Source organism: Ctenopharyngodon idella, chromosome 23 (assembly GCF_019924925.1).
Source record: "Ctenopharyngodon idella isolate HZGC_01 chromosome 23, HZGC01, whole genome shotgun sequence".
Lineage (NCBI taxonomy): Eukaryota > Metazoa > Chordata > Actinopteri > Cypriniformes > Xenocyprididae > Ctenopharyngodon > Ctenopharyngodon idella.
The window spans coordinates 6,072,785-6,089,036 of NC_067242.1; the positions used below are offsets into that span (position 1 = coordinate 6,072,785).

The window sequence follows — 16,252 nt, forward strand, 5'->3', positions numbered from 1 at the left end:
TTTGAAAATGTATCCTTTTGTTACGACTTTACTTGTTGAGGCACATGACTATTAACTAACTGTTAAGTAATATGTGATTATAGTTTTGACATCCACACTAAGCCATGGATTTCAATTTCCAGCCATCTACAGACCGTGATTCCACTGTACCAGATGAACTGCAGCATCCAGAACCTTGTTGTTCATGGCGTATGAATTTGTCAGGTTAAGCTTGAGGTCAAGGATTCAAAGGCAGAACAATGAGAACATGTGGCCGGGCACAAAGGCAATAGAAACCATTATAATCAGAGATAGTGATACTACACTGGATGCGGCACAACGCTACACAACACAACACAACACAACACAACACAATGCTACTTCTGTTATGAAGGACAAATGGACTTGCAATGACCTATCATGTCCAGTGTAAACAGCTGTTGTGGCATGACTACTTGGTGCAGCCCAACTTACCCATCCTTCAAACACATTCTCTGACATTACAGTCACTGCATGTGCAACTGTCAAAACGCATTAATTACATATTACTTAACAATTAGTTAATAATCATGTGCCTCAACAAGTAAAGTCATAACATGATACATTTTCAAACCATTAGTTAATGATTAATTAAAGCAGACAACTGGAAGTTGAAGTACATTGCTTCAACCCATTGTGGTAGTTAACACATTAATTCACACTTTTAGTTAATAAAATATGTTATTAAGGAATTCATACATTATGGCACATTTAAATAATAGCAATTCGTGTATTACTTAATCTATTAATCATATAGACTCTTTATTAGTTGCTGATGCAGTAATCATTAATTAATGGTTTAGTTCTTCATGAGTCATACATTAACACATGATTTTCTGTGCATTAGTTAAGCATGAATTAATGCATATTAGTGCACCCATATTGTAAAGTGTTACCTGCTCTTTTTAACTGATTTGTGTACAGATCCTTTGAAACAGGAAACCATTGCTTTGATGCTTTGAAACGTTTTACCAGTTTACCAGAAACATTGATTAATAATGTAATCATAACTAAAACAATTAAAATTTTCAATTCTACTTTCAGCAGAGGGAGCAAAAGAAATTACAAAGTTAAAATCATAATTCATTAAATCATATGTTTTAACCTTATATTATTTTTCCTTTAAATCATTAATGTGTTACATATAGAAATATGCAAGCAAAAACAACGCTTGTCCCCAATAAACCGCTTGCATTCAGACAGCTGGTTTACTCACACTCAACCCTGAAAGACCATGCCAGTGAACCAGCTTCACCAGCTCCGTTTTGCTTGAGAACAGCATGAATATGCTGCTCCACCAGCTAGATCAGCACTATGCCAGCATAAACCAGCCTGGACCAGTATGGAATCCAGCAGGGAAGGACAGAATTTTCATTTTTGGGTGAACGTAAAATACACACACCCAAAAATAATTTTTAAAGCAGTTATTTTCATTTTAAAAAGCATGTTTCTAATAAGTAACTAGATACAAACGTGTGTGTAAGTGTAAGTGTGTGCAGCTTACGCTGTAGAACAAAATGTCCAAGTATCGTCAAATCATGTTTAGGATAGACATTATTTTACTCATAAATTGAAAAACCCCATTATAAAACCTCAAGGGAACCAGTGGCGAATTAGTCTTCTAGCTTTTGATGTCATCCCTGCACAACTTGATTGTGTAAGATATTAATATTAGTTTGGACTGGACTAAGGAAAGGAAAGGAAAGGAAAGGAAAGGAAAGGAAAGGAAAGGAAAGGAAAGGAAAGGAAAGGAAAGGAAAGGAAAGGAAAGGAAAGGAAAGGAAAGGAAAGGAAAGGAAAGGAAAGGAAAGGAAAGGAAAGGAAAGGAAAGGAAAGGAAAGGAAAGTGATTCTATACTAGTGTAGCTATCTATGATGCACAGACCAAACAGAAGTCATTTTCAAGCAGCTTTCTGTTGGTCAACATGCCGAATCTGTCAACTTGAACCCGTTTTGAACCAGTTTTGAATTTGCTTTTGTTCAGCCAAACACATTTTCATTTCACTCTCTTGATGGGAATAGTCTAGAACTGTCTTTGATTTGTTTTATGTTTTCATTTAGCATTTCTGAGTGTGTGTGTGCGAGTGTAAATGATATTATTTTTAAGAAATTCAAGACTGTTTGAAAGTCTCCTACTGACTTACTGTACTTTGACAGAAGGATTTAAAATCACACCAACCTCAATTTTGTCATCATAATACTTACATAGGAAATCTGGTCTTCTTTCTTATATCTATTTGGATTCTGAATTGTAATTGGTATTTGCTTCTATTTAAGTAAATATAGTCAGCAACATCTAAATGGCTAAAGTATAGCCTAAAACCTACTTACCTAAAACAAACACTATTCTTTTCCTGGAGGAAATGCAAATCTAATGTCAATCTAATCTAATGTAATGTTCTGAGCACAAACTTCAGTAAAATTTCCCTGGGAATCAACCAATTTTTTAATAATTGGATTTCTGCTGTGAAGAACCATGAACATAACCACATTCAATTAAAATCTGTTAATCACAAAGAATCTGAAATGTATAGATAAGACCAGATTAAACAGTTTGTGCTGCTAAAATTAACTATGTACACATGAATCATTTAGAATCTTTTTTAAAGGAATCTTCCTTCTATTTCTGATCGGATTTTAGCTTTTGAATCACCAGTATTAAGTAAACAGCCCATTCTTGGCGGTATCGAAAAGGATTTGTTGCATTCATAAGACTCACAAACACATTAAATCCCCACTACACCAGAAACAAATATAAAAACATGGCTTCACATATGCTGTGGGCTGTAAATGGACAGCAGACAATAGATGTACTGAAGAACAACAGACAAAAACACACACACCCCACTAAACAGTCTCCTGCGGCTGTTCCCTTTCTGCTACATTAGATCTGCACGGGGCCCCGGGGCCGGTCTTAATAATCATCAGAGATAACACTGCCAATTAGAATATTCATGACAAAGCCACCAAAGCGCCCTCCTCCATCCATCCCCCTCCCCTTCCTCTCGCTCTTTTTGTCTAATAATGCAGCTTTTTTCGTTCAGATGAGTCAGTGTGGGGGCTTTATCTGCTCAGCATAGCGTGAGCCCCTTCACAGGGATAACGCATTAGCACTGCGTGACTCTGAGCGCGCTCCGAGACGTGGGCATGTGGAACCCCTGCATACAACCACAGTCCGACAGCCACCCACTCGCCGTGGCTCCATTTCTGACAGTGGGAGACAGATATCGCCCCCAGCACATCTCTGGCCAAGCACTCAACAAATGCACTCTTTTTGGAAAAATTAGGTTGACAGGGTAAACTGAGTGACATTCAGGTGAGGTTTGTGTGATTTGGAATAGAAAGAGAATAGAACAACATCAATGTCCTGTTTTTACAATAGGTTTGGCATGAAGCGCATGGGGTTAGGGGATTTACTAAAGACACGCAATGAAAAAAATAGCGCTGAAAAGGAGTGGACAGGGTTATTTTTGTGGCTGACCTTATTGCATATGCATTTGTAAGAGTTTCCCTTTCAGACACAAAATTTATGGGAGGAGAGTATTTAAATTAATTATGCAAGATGATTTACTAAGGTTTGCGCTAGTCAATTTACTGGTATTTTTGACATTATTTACCGCCCAAAAAAGCATGTCTTAAACTGCACACCAATTTGCTCTGCTCTTGGTAGATTGCGTCAGTCATTATGGAAATGATCTAGCTGCATCTGTGTTCTTTAAAGGGTTAGTTCTCCCAAAAATGAAATTTCTGTCATTAATTACTCACCCTTGTTTCGTTCCAAACCCGTAAGACCTTCGTTCATCTTCGGAACACAAATTAAGACATTTTTGATGAATATTTATTCCCCATAGAAAGCAACATAATTACCACATTCAAGGTCCAGAAAAGTAGTAAAGACATTGTTAAAATAGTCAACGTGACTACAGTGGTTCAACCTTAATGTTATGAATTGAAGAGAATACATATGTGCGCAAAAACAAAAACAAAAATTACGACTTTATTTAACAATTTCTTCTCTACCCTGTCAGTCTCCTATGCTGTTTACATTGTATAGACAGTGCAGCACTTCCGTGTTCTACGTCAGAACGCAATAGCAAGCAAGCTTTGAATACATAAGATCCCACCCTCCCTTCAGAGCGTCTCCAAAGCCACGCCTCCTCCAAAACACATGAACGCACACAGCCAGAGTCTGCAAAGCGTCACAAGAGACAGCGTTAAATTAACTCGTCTAGAAGCACATAACATTACAATAATAATGAGCGCAAACAACTTAGAGAGCACTGACCTGTACCTGTCTGCTGCAGATTAATTTCGCAGTTGATAGTTTTGCAATAGAAATGCATAATTCCGAGGAACGTTAACAGCTCAGAGTAGAAAATCGCAGGTTGACATCTCTTAATTATGGTAATGCCGTGAATAAGCTCTTTGTTTTGGTTCAGGAGGAACTGTAAAAGGCGGCTGCTGTTTGTTTGCGGCACTCTGTGATTATCGTCTACAACTCTGCATAGCCTCATGGAACGTGCTAATGACGTATGATGTCTGCGCAAGCACAAATACAGGGTTGACAGGCAGGCAGGACATCCTATCATTGCATTTGGACCAAACATTTTTTAAATATCAAGACCACTTCTATTTTGATTGCTATCAGGATGTGAAGAGAGTTTCATCCAGTATAGTGTTTATGAAAAACATTGCCTACCCTGCCTTTAAAGGCCCGCTGAAGTGTCTTGGAACACACAGCATTATTCAATGTGTTGACATAATTTCAACTGAAACAGGAAGACAGGGCGATATATCGAACAGCCCCGTCCCTTTTTAAAATAGCCAATAGCGTTTCGTTTATATCACAGCTCGGCCATATCTAACCGTTTATCCTCCTAATCTCCTCTATATCACTTTAAAATACAGCATTCTGTGCAGAATTTAAATGGGTCCGATACGTTTCGTGGTCTGAGCCGACTCGCGGATATGATCTGCTGTGCTCTCGTGTCCCTGCGCCAGAGAGGACTATGCTCGTGCTACGGCGGTTCACGTGATGCTAACGCGAAAACGGACTTCATTCGCGTCAATGGAAAGCATATTTACACTGTCTGAATTGTTCCCTATGCTCTATATAGAGCACTGTGTGCCATTCACCATGCAGAAACTAGTAAATGTGTGAACAAATGACCGATTTCAGCCGCAGCTTCAGTGTCTGTTGATAGTGTAGGAGGGGGCGGGACTACAGATTCTAGAGAGCATTTGATTGGACAGAAGATTTGATGAGAAGCTGAAGTGCGATGTGATGTCATGAAAATCTGTGATCCATTTTAGCAGAAGTGAGAGACTGTAAGTTTTGAATGCTTTTATCTCCTAAATGCGAATTTTGTCATTGTTTTGGAACACATCAGCTTATTCATAACATTAAGGCTAAAATATTCATACGAAAAGCTAAAAAACTTAAATTTTGATTTCAGGGGGACTTTAAACCCGGCCCTTTCTCACAATCAACTGCAAGCTCACATTCAGATCCACCTCCATTCAATCAACAACAGACGGATAGAACCAAGTCCCGCCCTACATTTTTTTCTTTTTCAAAATGTTTCACCTGGATGTTATAATATGGAAGAAAACAAAATCTGTCGCTACTTTTCTTTCATTGCGACTTTAATAATTCTTTTATCCCTTCTTTTCTGTAAAAACAAAAATAAAAAAATCTAAAATCTGGTTTACAGTGAGGCACTTGCAATGTAAGTGAATGGGGCTAAGTAAATGTCAAAACACTCACTGTTTCAATAGTATAGCCAGAAGAAACAAAACAGTAGTGATTTTAGTGTGGGAAAAAAAAAGGCTATGTTATGTATGGCTTTTGTAATATGTTACATATTACAAAAGCCATAAGGCCCTCAAGGATGTACTATACTGTGAATATAGTCATCGTTGAAGTAGTTCGCACTGCATGTCGAGCCTATCAATGTTTAACCACAACTACTGTATAGTCAAAACATAACACTGCCTCTCATACCTTAATGCTGAATTTGCCATATTAATAGGCCATAAGGCCAACTGACTTTTTCACACTTTGATAACATTAGCTAACAAGCTAGTTGTTGACAACATAATAATCTGATAAACGGAAGATGATGTATTTTTATATCATATTTATGAGATACAATCGGTATAAAAAAAAGATGACATTCAGTTGTTTAGGTTTATGACTCTTGTTAGCAGCTTAGCACAAAGTGTAATCGTTTTACTCCATATGAGCGCAGAGTCCTTCAAGCCCTGTCTGAAATGAAGGCAGAGTACATAATTTGGTTATTAAGCTTCCATAAATGATACGTGTATTGGGAATGATTTGTTCGGATCATGACAGAAACCACTCCATGGTTTGATAATCGTGATTTTCTTTTGTGCCTTGATATATTTGTTGGGGCAGGACATATTGAAGGGCTTATGTTTGTTTTGTTTTTTTGTTTTTTTATATCTACTTGCTTTTAGTTTGCATCACAGTCCCCTACCCTACTGCCAGATGCCACAACTACACCATTATGCAGGGAAAAAAAATACCTATTATTTTTTTTGTATCCATTCTTTGTGGCCATTTTAAAGTAACAGTGTATTCTGACGCAATCATTTTAGCAGTCAACATATTAATTTCAAATTTTGCAAATGTATATTTTATTTTCCCCTCCCTGCTATCATATGTTATGCTTTATTTACTTTACACAGCCTAAAATAATGATGGACTGTGCAAGTGTTTATGGTGCCATCATTTGTATACAACACTTAGAAGGAGAATTCTGTATATCATCAATATTTTTTGTACAAGACGGTACATTTTAAATGTTTATTTTGTCAACCTTTAGAAGTACACTAACCTATATATGGCCTCAACTAAAAGCTACAAATGTAAGCTTTTTCATGAGGCCTTTAAAGCTTTAAAGACCTTTCAAAAACATCTCTTTGTGTCACGCACTAATGCCACATTACCATTTTGCATTTATGTGGTTACATTAACACTAATCAGCCACTCTGCATGCACTGCTTATGTAAATGTATCATGTTAAATTATGAAACATGAAGCATTTACATAAATGTTTTTACATATACATTTGAAAACCATATATTTTGAAAGAAATGGCTTAAAGAGAATGTTTAGTTTATGTTGAAACTGTGAGGAATTTGTATACTCAAAAACTAGAGAAAAATTATTTTTAAATGTAGGTGTCTAATTACTTTTAATTTGGAGGCAAACATCATAAAATAAGTCACAATTAATGACCTTTAAAGAGTTAGTTCACCTAAAAATGAAAAAAAAGTGTCATTAATTACTCACCCTCATGTCGTTCCACACCCGTAAGACCTTCGTTAATCTTCGGAACACAAATTAAGATATTTTTGTTGAAATCCGATGACTCAGTGAGGCCTCCATAGCCAGCAATGACATTTCCTCTCTCAAGATCCATTAATGTACTAAAAACATATTTAAATCAGCTCATGTGAGTACAGTGGTTCAATATTAATATTATAAAGTGACAAGAATATTTTTGGTGCGCCAAAAAAACAAAATAACGACTTATATAGTGATGGCCGATTTCAAAACACTGCTTCATGAAGCTTCGGAACGTAAAGAATTTTTGTGTCAAATCATGATTCGGATCGCGTGTCAAACCGCCAAACTGCTGAAATCACGTGACTTTGGCGCTCGAAACCGCTGATTCGACACAAAAATTCATAACGCTCCGAAGCTTAATGAAGCAGTGTTTTGAAATCGGCCATCACTGTATAAGTCGCTATTTTGTTTTGTTTTTTGGTGCACCAAAAATATTCTTGTCGCTTTATAATATTAATATTGAACCACTGTATTCACATGAACTGATTTAAATATGTTTTTAGTACATTAATGGATCTTGAGAGAGGAAATGTCATTGCTGGCTATGGAGGCCTCACTGATCCATCGGATTTCAACAAAAATATCTTAATTTGTGTTTCAAAGATTAACGAAGGTCTTACGGGTGTGGAACGGCATGAGGGTGAGTAATAAATTACATTATTTTTATTTTTGGGTGAACTAACCCTTTAAGTGTGGACAAATCTGGCAACTTTTTGGGCAGACAGACAGATAGGTACCAATTTGCATACTATCCATCCCATTTGAAATTAGAATTAGTGTTTCCCAAATTGGATGCTGAGATTAGTATCTTAAAAGCACCCGGATAGTTTAATATTTCTGGTGGAAATTTGAAGTGCAGATCCAGACACACTCGACTAACCCCATTAATGGCTAATAATGCCCACAACCCATTGTATGTTGGAAGAGAATTCAATTAGAACCACATACACAAATAAAAAAGGGTTAAGAAATTACATCTCTGTGTGAAAGAACCACGAATGGCAGATCAATGTGCTACTACATATCTCTCCAATAGGGGATTAAATTAAATGAAATGTGGAGGATGTTAACTAAGATGATTGACAAGGTAGTTTAAATGGTGACAGGATGCACATAATTAAGTAAAGTAATTCGTTAAAGATGAAATTATGAAGTATATTGTATTAAGTAGAAAGTCCCAAGCCTTGCCTATATTCTTCTGCGACACACTCAGTAAGTATGTACCTTTTCTTCACAAAAAGAGTTCATACTTTTAGGCTGTAGTATAAGTAGGTCAATTTTGACGCAGCAACTGGCTATATGCTGATGGACTTCTATTGGTCAAATTTCTGTGATGTCACTGAGGAGTTCAGTCTCTGTCCTTGACAAACTCTGACAGAAAGCTCATCCTGCTGACAGCAACTTTACTACAGCAATTTTGAGTTTCTTGCATGACTCATCACTCTATCACGCTCTCGTTTTTTCCGTCTTTCTGTCCAAGAGCACTCACTACACCTCTCCTCTCTCTTTCTATAAACCCATCCCCCAACCCCTCCCTAAAAAGAGGAGGATGTCCCGTTATCTCCCGCATCCCTTGGACGCATTGGACTAATTATGGGCTTTATGTGCCTCTGCTCTGGGACTGATACCCGTTGGAGGGGGGCTTTGGGAGGGGTTGGGGGGGCACTATCTCCTCTCAGGGGCTAAATGCGGCCCAGAGAATAACATAAGAAGAGATTACATTTAAAGTGGATTTTAGGCTGGAAATTAATAGTGAAGGGGGTGAAGAGAACGTGTGGAGCATAGCAAACATTAGTCAGTGCAACATCACAAAAGCCTACGACTGGCTGTTTATTCCCAGGAAAAGCATTTACTGTTTTTCTAAAGGTTTATAAGCTCTCGTATATGGCTGTTCAGGCAGTGGCTCTTAAAAATGCTTCACTTACTGCCTCAATGATAAGGCCATGCGTTTCCACAAAGTAATGAAAAGAGGCATTCGGGAATTGTCTGTTTCACTGTTGTATTTTTTGCTTGGGATTCAAGAGCTGGTTTTATTTCAACCTGGTCTCATGGAAAGACGTATCTGTGGGAACGTTTTTGCGAGTTGCAAAAATACGTACCAATACGTATATATCACTGCAGTTTCCAACAGAAATGAACACTAGAGGCAGTAAAACAGCAAGCGCTTTTAATCGTTTTCATACACAGTTACGATTACAGGGTCAGATTATGGATTAATAAAGACTTGTTTTCACATCTCCTTGCACAATATTAATGTTATGACTTCAAATGCTTTTTATCAAAGTGCACGATTTGTAAACGAATATATTCTGGACTTTGCATCGCTTAACCAGCTCCATATGTTTCGCTTCTCTGACATAAAAAGCTTGCTCGGTAGCTCAGCTGATACGCGTTGTACTTAGGATGAAGAAGCCTTGGGTACGAATCCGGGGAAAACGAGTCTCAAAGATGAGAAATCAAAACAAGCTAAAACACTACGATTACAGATGCTTTTTATGTCACATTTGCTTTTGTTAACACTATCAGGTAGATTTAGGTGTAGTGTTGGTGGTACGTTATTTTAAAACGTAATGGAACATTACACTTTTAGCGCCACTCACCGGACAAAATTTCAAATCAGAACTGCGGTGATTCGTATAAAAACCAACGACATAAAGACGTACAATATTCGCGTTTATCTGCTCCAGCAAAAAACAAAAAACAAAAAAAAGAACACGCTTTTAGCGCCACTCAGTGGACATTACACATTGAAACTGCAGTGATGTGTACGTATTGGTACGTATTTTGCGACTCGCGAAAATGTTCTCACAGGTACGTTTTTCTAATGAGACCAGGCTCTTTTATTTGGAACTAGTTTCATTTTTGAGAAAATACAGATCAACCAATTGATTTTTATGTATTTTAAGCACCCTCAAACAAAAGCAAGAGCACCCTCAGTTGATACTGTAATAATATGGCGAAACAGATTTGGTAAATGTTCCAGTGCGTATTTGTGTTTGAGCTCTAAAGAACATCAGATGTTTCTATCTACAATGTGTTTTTGCAGCGGTAAGCAATGTAGCCAATCACAGACATCTTTGTTGATCTCTTGAATGCAGTGGCCAATCAGGGGTGTTTAATTTAGTCAGAATCAACTCATCACTCAAAACACTGGAGTTTTTGTTCAGTGCTGAGTTCTGCACACTCACGAATCCTCTCATTAAAGGGTTAGTTCACCTAAAACTGAAAATTCTGTCATTAATAATTCACCTTCATGTCGTTCCAAACCTGTAAGACATTAGTTTATCTTCGGAACGCAACTAAAGATCTTTTTTTATGAAATCTGAGAATTTTCTGTCCCTCTATAGACAGTCTACGCAATTGCAACTTCGATGCTTCAAACAGTTCATAAAGAGATCAGAAAAATAATCCAAATGAAATGAGTGGTTTAGTCCACAGAATGAACCTCATTGGTTACACAGCACATTTGAGCTTCTTGAAGAGGTTTGTTCTCACGCGTCATTCAGGTTCGAATGAGATTCTGTTCATGTTCCTTGATCAATGTTTATATGTAAGTGAAAGCCTAAATTAAATCTGTTCATCATAAAAAGTGAGAAAATTTAGACTAAACTCAATTCAAGATCTGCATTTGTGTTCCGAAGATGAACGAAAGTCTTATGGGTTTAGAATGACATGAGGGTCAGTAATTTCATTTTTGGGTGAACTAACCCTTTAACAAAGTGTGTAGACAAGATGTAAGTAAGAGATTCATTGTGCAGTGTTGACAACTTCATCGATTATAACAGAACTTTGTGAGATCGCAATAAACTGAGATGAGTGACAATTTTTTCAGTGATTATAAAGTTCGCACTTCTTGTGCACTTTCTAGGCTATAGCCTATAATTCATTCAGAATTTAAATAAAACGTTTGTTTTTCATGCTGCTAAGAGGACCGACTGCCAATTACACGCTGCAAAGTTTTGAAAGTGACATCCACATATAATTGCGAGATTCACTTTTAAAACTGCAATGACTGAAATAGTATAGCGCGGGGAAAAAATATGTCAAAATAGATACGCATTAAGCAATGTAAATGCAGACTAACAGATGAATAGTGAAGCGTCTGGAGCAATCAAACACACAATTGTAAAAGTCAATCTGCCCAGCATGCAGACTCTGTAAGGTCCCCTTAAGGCCCCCCCCCCACCCCCCACCCCCCACCACCATTTGCTCTCCACATACACTTCAAAGACACTTGGGAAACACAGGTCACAGGCCACCAGAATCATACATTCAGTCTATAAAATGGATTCTTTGCCACTAATTCATTGACAACTTTGTCTAAATGAATGAACATGCATTTCCCCAGTACATTTTGTGTATTATTACTGTTAAACTATATTGTTCTTTGGTATATTGTATTGTGTTATGAATGCATGTGATGATACTTCTTGATATTGTAGCCCATCTAGTTGGTGTTTAAAGGGTTAGTTCACCCCAAAATAAAAATTATGTCATTAATTACTCACCCTCGTGCCGTTTTACACCCGTAAGACCTTCGTTGATCTTCGGAACACAAATTAAGATATTTTTGTTGAAATCCGATGGCTCAGTGAGGCCTACATAGGGAACAATGACATTTCCTCTCTCAAGATCCATAAAGGTACTAAAAACATATTTAAATCAGTTCATGTGAGTTCAGTGGTTCAATATTAATATTATAAAGCGACGAGAATATTTTTGGTGCGCCAAAAAAAACAAAATAACGACTTATTTAGTGATGGCCGATTTCAAAACACTGCTTCAGGAAGATTCGGAGCGTTATGAATCAGCGTGTCGAATCATGATTCGGATCGCGTGTCAAACCGCCAAACTGCTGAAATCACGTGACTTTGGCGCTCCGAACTGCGGATTCGACACGCTGATTCATAATGCTCCGAAGCTTCCTGAAGCAGTATTTTGAAATCGGCCGTTAATATATAAGTCGTTATTTTGTTTTTTTTTGGCGCACCAAAAATATTCTTGTCGCTTTATAATATTAATATTGAACCACTGTACTCACATGAACTGATTTAAATATGTTTTTAGTACCTTTATGGATCTTGAGAGAGGAAATGTCATTGCTCCCTATGTAGGCCTCATGGAGCCATCGGATTTAAACAAAAATATCTCAATTTGCGTTCTGAAGATTAACGAAGGTCTTACGGGTCTGGAACGGCATGAGCGTGAGTAATAAATGACAGAATTTTCATTTTTGGGTGAACTATCCCTTTAACAAATTACTCCTTGTTTAATGACTCACACTTTGGTGAGCATCACCATCTTATAGAAAGCACTGTATGGTTGTTATACTTATCAGAGTATAAATGGACACAAACTTACAAAGTTGACTCCCCCCATGCAAATGAACTCACTTTCAAACAAAGGAAATCTCCCACCAGAGAACTGCACCTTTCTCATTGGTCAAGCCAAGACTCAGGGGCGAAAACTTTCTGTAGAAGTTAAATACCCCCCGTGCAGATCGCCTTAAGTCTTCTGGTTTTTCTCTTTGTTCCTGCTGATACTACGGATTGCTGTCACGTGAGATTCCACCCGGCCCCCGAGCCGGGCGGGTAGGCCTCACACCATGCGCAACCTCCTCGACCTCTGAGAGTCAAATTAACACCGCAAGTTGTTCATATTTCTTCATACAACACAGAAGATATTGATTACAACTTCGGACCGAACCATCAAGAATTTCTCCTCAGCCTGCAGATCCGGATGCTCCTCAACAGCTAAAGCATTTTGCAAGTATCATACATTTGAACACTAAACAGCAATTTAGAATTAATTTGTGAAGCCCTTTGTTAGCAAAGGTGCTTTATTACTGAGAAAACTGATGGTTCATCAAGCTTGTTAATTTACTCTTTTCATAGCTTCATTCCCCTGTTATGATACGGTACAAATTCATTTCCACTCTCTCATTTCCTATGTACGCGTGAATTGTATGTTTGTGTTTGTTTAGTCTAGCTATGTGTTCGTGCTTTAGTTAAATAAAACTTGTGTGCGCATTCTTGTGAGTTTATCTGCTTATAAACCAATGTCACTGATAACGATTCGATCACAGCTAAGTAAGAAAGAGTTATTTTCTCTTTGGCCAAGGGTAAATATCCTTTCTGAAGAAGTTTATAGACGATCAATACTGAGTGTTCGTTGGCCAGACAGATTAATTGATTGTAATATTAATTCAGCTACATCAAGTTAATTTGATTAACTGATTCAAATATTTATAATTAATTATAGCAAGTTATGAATAATTATTAATATTTTCCCTTTTGAGCTAACTTGCTACAATAAAAAAATAATCAAATTTTCATTTTAATATTTTTTGAAATTCTATTCCAATTATTTGTAAAAGTAATGACTTTTAAATAATCTTTTAAATGTCTCAGTGTACATTGCTATTCATGTTATGGTGGTGCCATTGCTTACACATCTGCACTACTAGAGTACCCTCTCTAATTTCAAAAGCACCCTCAGTGATTTGATTCTGGAACCGGGCCTGAGTGGATTCACTGAATCCTGAATGATTCCAATCACGTCATGCAGCTCTGTTTTAACACACTCTATTAAGAAAGCTTCATTTGGTAAAGAAAAGCTAGAAGCAAAATCATTAGTAACTGAAAGCAGACAATATCCTCTGTCCCACTGGCATGACAACAGTCAGGGGCTTTAATGCAAGTGTGTTAGACATCCATCATCAGCGTACATGTAAATGCACTGCTTTTGATGAGAAGAAATAAGTGCTATTCAATTAGCATTGAAACACTCACATGTAATGGCTTTGACCCGAGTATAAAACACTGTTGATCAAGCTATCGGTCTCTCACTTGCACACAAACACACACACTCAATCATTCAGGCTTTCTCTTTCACAGCCAGCAGTCACTTCTCAATAAAAGAACAACTTCCTCACCAAAGTCAACCAGCTTGATTCCTCCTTCTGTGGTGAGCAGGATGTTGTTACCCTTGACGTCTCGATGGATGGTCTTATTGATGTGTAAATGCTGGAGACCCTTCAGAGACACAAGCACATGTTACAGAACCAAGCAGTGAAATGGCTTACTGAAAAGGTGCATTTAAAAAAAAATACAGAGGAATCAGGTTAGTTGTTCAGTTTTACCATGAGAGCTTCATGTAGGATGAAGGCTATGATGGGTTCCTCCATGCGGTCTCCTCTTTTCAGCATACCTTTAGCCAGATCTGTGACAGACCCTCCGTTACACAGCTGCAAAGAAATACTCTAATTAATTTAAAGAACACATTTTTATGCAAACATATACAGAGCAACCTGTTAAATATTGCAATACAGCCTGTTTCTGGTAAGCAAACAAACAAATGAATAAATAAATAAACAAACCCTTAATTCAGATTGGATGAGCCATATTATACAGAGTAACACTTTAGTATAGGGAACATGTATTCACTACGACTTTTCCCTCAATAAACTCCAAATTTACTGCTTATTAATAGTTAGTAAGTTAGTTTGAATTAGCTTTTATTTTTATATTTTATTTTAGTTTAAGATTTAGACATTTTTATTCAAACATATAGAGAGCAACATGTTATATAAGGTAATACAACCTATAAAATAATGACTCACATTGGGTAAGCAAATATACATCAGGTGTTATTTCTGTATTTTTGTAGTATTTATTAAAGCTGCAGTCCGTAAGGTTTGCCTCTTTGTCGCCATCTCTGTTTGAAACCTGCAATTGCAGTTATTTGCTAAAGTAGATCAAATAATAGGTTCCTCGTGGAAATGCTGAAATTAACAGTAGGGAATATAATAAGGTTGTAATAATGTTCAAAGAGGTCTTAAATAATCCATGGAAGCATGTTTAAAATGCCCAATTTCCATTGCTTTACAAAGTCTATTACATGATTTTTGTAGCAACAACACCCAGTAAAACCAACTAAGGGTTGATGCTGTGGTTATAATCAATGCTAAATGTTTGCCTTCAGTCAGAGGACACGGAGGTGAAAATTGTTCAAGCAAGCTCTCTTGAAATTACATAAAATTGTCTAGCATGTTGCCAAGGCAACAACAATACCCTCTTATTTAGAGCCATTTAAATCGACCAAAGGCAAACACGGCTGTCTTTGGCCCGCTGCTATTGTAATGGGACAAAATGTTTGTATGAATGCTCTGACAGACTCTTAGACCCAAAATCTCTTCTCTTCTATTTTGATGAAAGAAATAAAAATACAGAAGCACTGATGTGCACCTTGTACATCAAGAAAAAACATGTCTAACCAATAAAGAAAAACAGCAAATTGGCCCTAACATTACTAATGCAACCAATTACAAATCCTTTGAAAACAATCTGCTTGATCCTGCCTTTCAGCAGAACACTGAACACTTCAAAGGGAACATCAATGACTCACATCACTTTATGTCCCGAGAGGGCATTTAAATTTTCAAATACATTTACTGCTATTTCCAAGACGCCTCCCAAGGAGTTCAGATGAGAGGGTGGACGGGCTTGATTTCCCTGATTATGCAAAAAAGCTCAAACATCTGCAGAACCGACAATTATGTAAAGCCAAATTATGTCATTTCTGTGTCACTAGTGGCACCAAACGGAACTACAAAAATAACTGCATTTCTAAATTTTCCTAGAAGTAAGTATTGTTGGCTTGCTGTTGCTGGTGTTTTGAGTGGCTTTACACATACCTATATGGATATAGGTCATTTCTACTAGTACTGACTCAAGTAAAAAGAGCGAAATCTCCATGATTTTTCATTTTCTGTTTTATTGTCTGCCAGGGGAAAGCTGCATTCCATCCAATTTTTGTAATAACACTCCAATGAGCTGGGCAATTTGAGTTATCATTCATG

General features: G+C 37.3%; 2 protein-coding genes across 5 annotated transcripts in view; one reads left to right on the top strand and one right to left on the bottom strand.

Moving 5' to 3' along the window:
• Positions 1–16,252, top strand: part of LOC127505693 (protein adenylyltransferase SelO-like) — a 557,335-nt gene that overhangs the window by 150,518 nt on the left and 390,565 nt on the right. The window lies entirely within an intron of this gene.
• Positions 1–16,252, bottom strand: part of myo3a (myosin IIIA) — a 124,200-nt gene that overhangs the window by 56,265 nt on the left and 51,683 nt on the right. For all 4 annotated transcript variants that reach the window (XM_051881369.1, XM_051881365.1, XM_051881366.1 and 1 more), the window contains 2 exons: positions 14,534–14,638; positions 14,327–14,426 (listed from right to left, as the gene is read on the bottom strand). In XM_051881369.1, the coding sequence (XP_051737329.1) occupies positions 14,327–14,426; positions 14,534–14,638 (205 nt within the window). The remainder of the gene's footprint in view (positions 1–14,326; positions 14,427–14,533; positions 14,639–16,252) is intronic.